Here is a 10,149-nt window from a genome sequence, read left to right on the forward strand (position 1 = left end):
ATGGAGGGCAGCCCTCGCTTCCGGCAACAGTTTGCTCGCGATTTGCGGGTACGCCGCTCATGCCTGTTGGCGTGGCTGCACTACCTACAGCGCCACCACCGGGGCTATCGCGATATCGTCGTGAGTCAGAATCGCTTGCACCGGCTTCCTCTTGATGGCAACATAGTTGATTCCATTGCCAGCCAAGTGGCTGACATACCTGACGGCGAGGTCCCCAAAGGCCCCGTCGAGGAGGCTGTGGAAGAGGATCCTAGCGATGCCGATGCATCAGCGATCCCGAATTTGCAGGTTACCGATACCGAATTGAACGCTCTGCAGTCCCGATTTCTTGATGGTACCCTAACCTGAGCGTATGACTGATGTGGAGCATATACCGTGTAACGCGCAGGCTCACCACCAGATGCCGCTGCCTTCAGTTCGCAGGACCCCCATCGACGAATTCAACCGTTCCCAGCCGCTGCTAACGCTTGCATTCCCTACCCTCTACCCTGACGGCAAGGCCGACTTCGTGGAGCCTCGTTTACGGAGCATCACGTTCCAGGACTACCTTGCCCATGCGATGAGATGGCATGACGGACGTTTCGCCCGCCATAAGACGTGGCCTTTCGTCGCCCTCAACACGCTGTTACGTGCGCAGGTCCGAAAGCGAAGTGACTACCTCGTCAAGCAACGCGACAGCCGCCGTCAGCCCCTTACACGCGCCGACCTAGAGGAAGCAATGGCTGAGCCTGACGAGCCGGAGGCTCAGGTCCTGATCCAGTCGATCACGCGCCAAGCCGCAGTAATTAGGGCACCCGGCCGTATTGGTATAAACAAAGGAAGGAGTTGGAAGCATATGCCTATAATCTAGGCAAGCCCGGCCTTTTCGCTACTGCAAGTGCAGCCGATTACCACTGGGAATCCCTATACCGCCATATGCCTCGATTTGACGAGTGGCAAACAGCTCCTGAGGCGGCGCGGATGGCTCTATCCCGGCAACTACTGCGAGACAACGCCCACATCGCTGCGTACCACTTTCATAAGCGTTATGCGCTGTTTAGGCTATTGTCTTGAAGCAGAAGTTCAACCTAACGGACTCTTGGGGCCGCTACGAGTGGCAGGGCAGGGGTTCCAGTCACCACCACGGCCTATATTGGCTAAGTGGCCACCCAGACTTAGATCCTGACAACGATCAGTCCGGGAGCAATTCGCTCGCATCTGGGGATACCACGTATCTGCAGTGAACCCAGAGCCACAGCGAATACAGGCTCCTGGGGAGGGAACCCCTGATCGGTAATCTACTGGAACATCCCTTACCGTTCAGTTCCTATCGATGGTAGTCAACCGCGTGCAACGCCACCGCTGCAACAACTACTGCATGCAGCTCAATAAGCATACCAAGCAGGTGGAGTGCCGCTTTGGATTTCCTCACGGCCAGCGCCTACTAGCCTCCTTGACAAGGTTCCTCACTCTAAACACTGGAGCTTTAGGGGCGAGCGGAACGATGGCCAGATTAACCACTACAACCGCTTGCTTACCGTTGCGTGGCTAGCCAATACAGATGTTTCGCCTTGCACGAGTCTACAGCAGGTAATCGATTACGCGGCCAAATACTGCTCCAAGTCGGAAAAGAAGAGCGAGTCTTTTGCCCAGATTGGGAAGGCCCTGATGCCCCGGGTCAAGGACCACAACCCCTTGATTTCCTTCACGTCAAAGCTCCTCAATCAGCTGGTTGCGGAGCGGGATTACTCGAAGCAGGAGGTCAGCCACTTGCTCCTCGGCCTGCCGTTACAGGAAGGGTCACGAACTTGCCTGTACGTCGACTGTCGTAATCCTGACAGGCATTCCCGCTCCCTCCGTATTGACGGCGATGAGGTGGACGAGGCCCCCAACGTTTACGAAAAGTACACTCAACGCCCGGAAGCCCTAGCGGACCTAAGCTACGTCTCCTTCCTGAAATGCTGGAATTTCCGCCCTAGGGACCCTTCCAAGTGGAAGCAATGGCAGCCAGGCAACATTAACGGCAGGCCTCGAGTGCTGGTTTACTTTCCTCGCTATCAGGCTGATCCAGAAGGTCAACAGTGGTCAGATTACTGTCGTGTAAAGCTAACATTAAACCACCCACATCGGCGGGTTGATGATCTCCTCACAGTTGACGGCCAGCTTTTGGTTCTCACGCTGAGGCCTTCTCCTATTGTTGGCAGCATCACAGTCATGGTGATGACCATTACAGTCGGCCAAAAGAGGCTCGATTACAGCCTCAAGATGATCAATACGAGGCTCTGCCTGTGGAGGAAGAATTTGATGACGAAGACTGGATTCGCCTCGCCGCCCTTTACCTGACAACTCCCTTACCCAGCAAGATCTTGACCTACCTGGCCGCCGCGATATCGACATCAATTACGAGTAGACACAGCATGTGGTACTTATCCGGAACTCCGAGACGGCTACTGGAAAGACCTTATCGCTAGCCACCCCATGGCCAACGATGTGGAGGTCCTTGGCCCTCACTGGCGTAATACGCTGAATACGCAACAACGGCTCGTGTACGACACATTCATGGGCCACTTCCAGGCGCAAAATCCTGCTCAAATCCTTCTCCACGTTGATGGTGGTGGTGGCACAGGCAAGTCGTTCCTTATCAAGGTGCTTTCTTCCCATCTTCAGGCAGCCGCCCTACCGAATCCTAGCCCTATATGCCGCGTGGCGCCAACAGGCGTTGCGAGTAACCAGATACAGGGCAGCACCATTCATTCGTTGCTGCGCCTCCCAGTAGGCGGTACTTTCACCGACCTTCCCCCGGCCGACGCAGCCGCCCTTCAGTCCCGCCTACGGCACATCAAATACCTCGTTATCGATGAAAAGAGCATGCTAGGGCTTGAGCAGCTCGCGCGGATCGATTCCCGTTTGCGACAAGCCTTTCCACAGCGTAACCTCGAGTTCTTTGGTGGTGTGAGCGTTGTGCTTGTGGGCGATTTCTTCCAGTTACCACCAGTCCGACAAAAGCCCTGTATTCGACTAGCACCGGCCTGTCTTCGTTGGAAAGGAGAGGGCAGGTGGCCTACCGCCTATTTGACCGCACCGTCTTCCTGACCACGGCACAGCGCCAGGCTGGTGATGATCAGGCCCAGTTCCGTCAGGCGTTGCAGGAACTGCGTGATGTAAAGTTATCTATACCATCCTGGAACCTCCTTAGCAATCGGGTACAGGCCAGGCTACCGCGGAGCGAGCTTGACGGCTTCAGGACCGCTTTGCGAGTGTATTCTACAAAGGCACGGGTCAACCAATACAACCACGAGCATATGGTGCATCTCAACGCCCCGGCAATACAAGTGGAGGCAAAGAATCACGGCAACGGCGCTGGGCAGGCACCAAGCAACAATGCTGGCAATCTATCTAACAAGTTCCCTGTTGCTAAGGGCACCAGGGTGATGCTCACGACTAATCTGTGGCAATCAGCTGGCCTAGTTAACGGTGCTCAGGGTACTGTATACGATATCGCCTGGAGCGCAGGCGCCGATCCATTGGAAGACCCCCCAGCCGTTATTATGGTGGACTTTGATAGCTACGACGGACCGCCGTATCTAACAACTAACGAGGGCAGGAAAATCTCACCCCATCCTGCCAGTCAGGCGGGACTTCCTTGTGGGCAACGAGACCTGCGCTCGCACGCAGTTTCCCCTAATCGTGGCGTTTGCTATTACTGTTCACAAATGCCAGAGCCTAACAAAGGATAAAATAGTTACTGATCTCGCTACACGCGACTTCCAGGCCGGTATTAGCTATGTTGCCGTCTCACGGGTTACCTCGCTCCAAGGCTTACTCCTTGAGGCGCCGTTCGATCGTCAGAGCCTCTATAACCACACGCCGACGGAAGGTTATACGCCTGCGTTTCCTACGTACTGCATTCACGGCTAACTATGAGACAGGGATGAAGATGCGCCTCGCTGACCAACAACGGCGTCAGGGTCAACAGCTGAGCGATCCACTGTATCCACCACTCTACCGTGACTAAACGTCGTCTTCCTACAAGCTACAGGGAAGGGGGGGGGGTACGATATAGGGTTATAGTTAGACTGGGCCTGCCAGGAAGTAGTTCGAACGGCTGGTTAGCCGCTGAAGGCGGAAGGGGTTCTAGTGGGTACCCCTTAAGAAAGTCGAGTGCAGGTATACGATATTCACCCTTCGGGCTGGATATTCAGCCGTTAAGCCCCTTGCATTGGCAACTTAACGGGTGTTCGAAGTATTTTATTAACTCTGTGTCCAGCCTCCACTGTCAACTTCCGCCGTAACAAAACCTCGCCGAGCCAAGTGCATCTAGTCAGAAGGCGTCCTGGAGGAGCAGAGGACTGTGTTCACAGCAACGCGGCCTAACGAGGGTCGTCCATCGGGCAGCGAGTCCGGCCTCTTGCTCACTCCCATGGTTTGCACCGCCTGGTAGGGCTGATATTTGAAGATTTTGAAGTCGAATCGGCCTCGGGACCCTTGAATTGAATGAAGCCGAATCGGGTAAGGTCTTCAAATTCGACGAATCAAAAATCAGGAGTCTTCATTCAATTCATTCATAAAAATTGTGAATGAATGGCGATATGGTCGAAACGTAAGGCGAAAAAAAATTATCACCCTTCGCGGCCAAGGGACATACAGGAGGAAAGGGTCAATACCCGAAGCCACCCACCAAGGGCCTCTTCCTGTTCTTCCTCGGCAGGCTCACATACATCAATAAACAAGCTGCTTTGACCCCATCATTAAGGGGTTTGCCCCGCGCGGACACGGTAACTTCGAGTTCGGCCGCGCTTGTGATGACGCTCTGCGTATTTAAAAGTCTGTTGTGCGTGTTTCAGTTGGATTCCACCGTCCACACTCCACTGGCAAAATCCTAGTCCCGCGCCGCCCGCGTCTGGCGGGGCGTCGCTGAAATCGAGGCGAAGGACGGCAGTTAGGGCGTCCATATATTGTGGTATAACGACCCTAACAGTGCCTGATACGCCACCGTTTCAGCAATCTTGCCACCCTATACGGAGTATTAAAAAACACCATGAAGCTCATGAACAGTGCCATTTTATAATGCACATGATTTAAATGTAGTGCCGCTCGAATGTTCTGGATTTTCTCGTTCGGATGATATAACCTCGATAGTTACATGTCGTTAACATTTGCTCAAGAAATGCCACATCATCTTGAAGGCAATCAATGGATAGCCCATTTTTTGGTTGGAATACTACATTTCAAGCACATATTAAGCTCGGCAACCCATATTCTGGATATATAATATAATAATTATACCGCTGTACAGCCCCCAGCAAGCTGATTCGAAAAACGCGTTCAGATCCTCAACATCTCAATACTGCGCGAACAATTGGAAGTGACACGAATCGAGTCAGCTCGCGATTTGGAGGCTGTTAGGGACTTATCTACTCCTCGAGCCCAATATGACTGCTACTTGTTTGTCCATACAAATTAGCCGATCAGGAAGTACCCGAAAATCTGCATGATAAGGATATATTGTGCCAACTAGCCGCGTTCAGACGCGTTATTTCCGCTCAGTTGACCACCTGTTAATTCTACTGCTGTCGGAAAGACAGGGTCGTCAGCCCATCCACCTTTGCCTGCGTGGCGCAACGGTCTTCGCGACAACTGCCACGACATTATTTTACCACGACCTCGCCTAATTCCTGCTTCGATATTCCGACAGCGGCTTCGGATCAGCCCCCGAATCAACGCCCTGACCGACGACCTATCCTACCCGTTCAACCCCGACTCCTTGACACTTTATTGTGGTTTATTTGGTGTCGTTCCGACTACCTGTGTCGCGTCCATTCTCGAGCCTTTCAGCCAAGATCAGGTAAAACTTCATTACTCTCCAATCTACCCTCCTTATTTAATTACCTTACGAGTGGATAGCTAATTATAACATGATACGTAGTATGGCCCCTGCTGAAACAAAAACATCTGCCGCAGCGAATTTCTTTGCTCCAAGGACCCGGCGTAAATTGCCAACGCAGAATTATGCCCGCATCGAACGTCCTCAATTCAACCTCGGAATCCCGCGCGCGCGCTGATTCTAGCGCAACTCGGCTCCTTCCTCTCCTCTTCCAACTGGCGAAGATACAATTGTCTGCGCGCCCCCGGGTCATCCTGACTGTGAGTCAGATGATGACATGCCCGACGCGGATACACCAGAGCCGCCATTGAACAGTAGTCATATGACGCTCGCAGAGAAAGCCGGACTTATCAAGAAGTGGGCCGACAACAAACAAAAGCATGTTCGCAAGAAGAGAGACAAGAACAGCCACGTCTATTGGTATGTGCAGAGGAAGCTATAGACAGAAGCTTTTACTCAGAGGATAAGGATGGGCCGAAGATCTTCCAAGAGTTCCGGTGGACTTGTATAGAGTGCCTTCAAAATCCCAATACTCTTCGGAAGAGATTCCAGGTCCTCGAATCGAACCGCCGAGGGGTTACCTCTGGCATGGGAGACCATTTAAAAATCCACGGTATTACGAAGGAATCTCACCACGCTCGAATTAATGGATACGGCCGCGCCATTGGTGGAGGAGATTATACAGAGGCAGACGCATGGAGCGGTCGACCTAGGCAGAGAGCAAGACTCACGGCAAAGGAGTCTATCCGCCGGTGGTTTGTAAAACACCGACAACCCTTCTCTGTTGTCGAGACTCCTGCTTTTCAAGAGATGTTCTTGGCTCACAACACAACATGTGTGTACAGGAGTCGTATAACGTTACGCAATCATATATATACAGACTTTGTCGAACGCAGGAGAAGCTGAAGATTGAGCTTGAGTACAATTGTGCCACCATCTCGTTCACCCTTGATATCTGGACAGCACCGAATCAGGTGCCCATTTTCGCCATTATTGCGCACTGGATTACACCGGAGTTTGAGGAGAGAGAGGAAGTTATTGAGTTTATTGAGCTCAAAAGATCTCACACTGGCAAACAATTAGCTGAGATAGTTGAGAGGACGCTTGAGGAGCTCAGGCTCAAGCCTAAGCTTCTCGCCATTACGGGAGACAACGCCGGCAATAACGGCACGCTCTGTCAGTCTTTGTACGATTCTCTCAAGACCAAATTCGACGACAAGGTGAGCCCAATAGGAGGCCCGCATGCGCTTTCACGGCAGGAAGAGTTGGATCCGCTGTCTAGCTCATATTACCTCGCTCATTTGTGAGGGCGTCTTGCAAGATCTCAAAGCAGGCACAGCGAAGGAAGCCAAGAAGATGCTTGACAAGTGGGACGAAGAGAATAAAAGCAACAACTACACCATTCCGGGAGACTCTAGTCGAAGTGGGATTGCCAAAATCCGCCTCCTCAATCTCTGGATGTTGAGATCCGGGTCTAGGGAGCAAGACTTCAAAAGCATGCCGCGCACGCACTACCGGAAGCCAACCTACGATGTCGACACTCGCTGGAATTCGGCCTACGACATGATTGACCAATTCCTCGAGCTTGAGGCAGAGTATACTGAGTTCGTTGATACTCACCCGCAAGTCAAGTGCCTCCTGCCCTTATCAGAAGAGATTGTCGCTCTCTATCAACTGCGGAAGGTTCTGAAGCCGTTTAAAGACCACACTCTGAAAGTCTCCGAAGTTATGCCGCCGATCTCACAAAGTCTCGATATCTATTGGGATTTGGAAGCTCTCCTTGATGATGTAGTCGAAGGAGTTGGCGACTTTACAGACCTTGATATGTCCATTCGAGACGCCTTCTCGAAGGGCAAAGCAAAACACGTTACTTATATGAAGAAGCTTGACGATCAAATGATGCTATTCGCAGCTCACATCCTGGATCCGCGTTATAAAACTCACCAATTGGAAATGATGATACCGGATCAATACTCTGAGATTATGGCTAAAGTCAAGAAGTATTTCAAAACGGAGTGGCCGGAGCTAGCAGCATTGAATGCCACAAACTCAACTATGAGCCAATCCAGACCAGCTGAGCGTCCTCAAGGAGTCTCCATTGCGCAATGGAGAGCCATCCAAATGAAGAAGGCGAGGGAGGCGGAGACGGGCGCGGCGATCCCTATTTCGGAGCTTGAACGGTGGCTTGCAGCTCCTCGAATAGAGTTCGACGAGTCTATTGCAAAGTCTCCAGACTTCCTACTGAAGTGGTGGAAAGAACACAAGGTCGAGTGGCCACTTTGGCTGCGGCGGCGCGTGATCTTCTCTCTGTCTCTGGCTCTGAAGTTGACGTGGAACGCCTCTTCAGCGGTTGTAGAGACGAATTCGGTATCCGCCGTCACGCCTTGAAGGCAGATACGGTGCGAGTACTAACACTTTTACGGAGTGCTTATACTCAGGAAGATAAGATCGATCAGGCGTTGATCAAGGCGGCCATGGAGTATGACATCCTGCCCTTTGCCAATAGTATTATTTGGAGACCAGACCACATTCCGGGCAAGCTGGAAGATGGTATGTATGGATATACCCTCATTATATATGTAGGTATATGCTAATCTGTGTTCAGGCGAGAATCCTCCTCAACCTCTTCCTCCCACCGAGGCTCCCACCGAACCCCTACCCCAAACCTCCTGCATCCCAAGCCGATAAGTCTGCGATATCAACCCCCTGTCTAGATACAATGGAGGCTTCGGAGGATTGGGGCTCTAAGAGTGTAGCCGTGTACAGTGGCGGATTCGAACGCGTTGTACCGACGTATTTTGAGGATTCGGCAGAGCTTTGAAAGTGCTTATTTTCAGTCGATTTGCCTAGGACAGGCGGATCAGTATTTATGTAAGTTAATTTTTGTAGTATTCGGGATTATCGACTTCTTAGAAGGCTATAACTTAAAACTATATACTACTTATTGGCGTTTTTGAGGCATCTTTGCAATCGCTCAGGTACACACCAAATTCACTTCGTTTAGGGGATCCCTTCAAACCATTCATGAATGGCCTGAATTGGCCCAAACCCAACTTGAATCGCGAAAATTGGAGCTTGAAGATTTTGAATCAAGATCCAAAAAATTCAATTCATTTGATTCATCCTTCATTCAAAATCTTCAAAATCTTCACCTTCGTCTATCACCCCTACCGCCTGGGCGAACAGCGGACTCGACTTGAACATGTGTGGGCCACTTGCTGCTAAGACGTTAGTTCTTAATTGCTTGCATTATTAAAGCAGAGCTTGCCCCTTTGGCGTGTACTGTGATAATTATCCACCTCTACGCTATAGCTTACGAGTCGGGTCCGCTTGACGCACCACCTCGCAGTTGGACATACTTAGTAGATCGTCCGCCATTCGTGGCCCACATGAGGGTTCGAGGTGGTCAGGAATGCCAGAGCTGAGGCTGTTTCTGGCGCAAGTCTCTCTCCCTCTCTCTTTCTCCCTCTCTCTCTCTCTAGACAGCTGATGTGTGGACGTGTTGATGGACCAGAGCCCACGTTCACCGCCATGGCCTATTGCGCATTCCTTGCTACAATATCAAGTTTTCCTCCTGGTCCCTCGCACGAGCCGCCGGACAGATACCGTAGATCATTTCCGCTAGCTTGTCGCTTACGCCGGCGAGTTTCCGCGTATGTAACAAGTATGCAAGGGACGCGCGGAAGCTACCAACGCCCTGCTCGTGGGACCACCCCCTGGTGTATTGCCTGTTCCTATAAGCCACACTTGGCAGGATGGACATGGCGAACGCGCTCCAGAGTCGGAGAAGCTCGTTGACGGCGTGGACATGTGCCATACGACGGCGAGGTCCCCGGGACAAGGCTTGATCCTTGCCGTCCTTCCAGACTCGGAGCCGGTGCATATGCCCCGACGTCTGCCCTTCTGTCAGGCAGGCAGCGGCTCTATCCAGCCTCCGGGCCTCTTCGGTCAGCCCTGTCTCCGTCTTGTTGTCGTTTGGAGCGGTTCTTTCCTTGACTCGCTCCGGCTCCTCCCCCAACGGTCCCCGAGCTTATTCAAACGTGGAGGGGCGCTGAATTGCAGTCGATTCCTTCCTCTGACTATAACTTGAACGGTTTGCTCGGTACGACTTCATGCGCACCGTTCATGTTGGACACTCGTTTGTTGACGACACCACCACCTACTGCTCCGTTTAATATTATTAACTACCCCTCGCTTCGTACGACTTGGAACTCACTCGGGCTTCTACTCTCTAGACTTTACCTATCACCCCGTTCGATCGGGCCGATTTCCTCGGCAAGGGCACG

General features: G+C 52.1%; 1 protein-coding gene across 1 annotated transcript; it reads left to right on the top strand.

Annotated features, from left to right (window-relative positions):
* Window positions 1-3,994, top strand: HRG_01073 (PIF1-like helicase domain-containing protein; the record flags this gene model as incomplete). The annotated part of the gene is made up of 16 exons (XM_044859544.1): window positions 1-48; window positions 91-120; window positions 211-334; window positions 417-629; window positions 711-781; window positions 823-963; window positions 1,041-1,096; window positions 1,470-1,778; window positions 1,821-2,079; window positions 2,163-2,401; window positions 2,451-2,605; window positions 2,651-2,931; window positions 3,147-3,188; window positions 3,252-3,462; window positions 3,584-3,856; window positions 3,909-3,994. The coding sequence occupies 16 exons, from the start codon at window positions 1-3 to the stop codon at window positions 3,992-3,994; spliced, it is 2,538 nt and encodes an 845-aa protein (XP_044725944.1).
* Window positions 3,995-10,149: the final 6,155 nt, after the last annotated feature.

The sequence above is a fragment of the Hirsutella rhossiliensis genome, assembly GCF_020360975.1.
Source record: "Hirsutella rhossiliensis strain HR02 chromosome Unknown scaffold00001, whole genome shotgun sequence".
Taxonomy (NCBI): Eukaryota; Fungi; Ascomycota; class Sordariomycetes; order Hypocreales; family Ophiocordycipitaceae; genus Hirsutella; species Hirsutella rhossiliensis.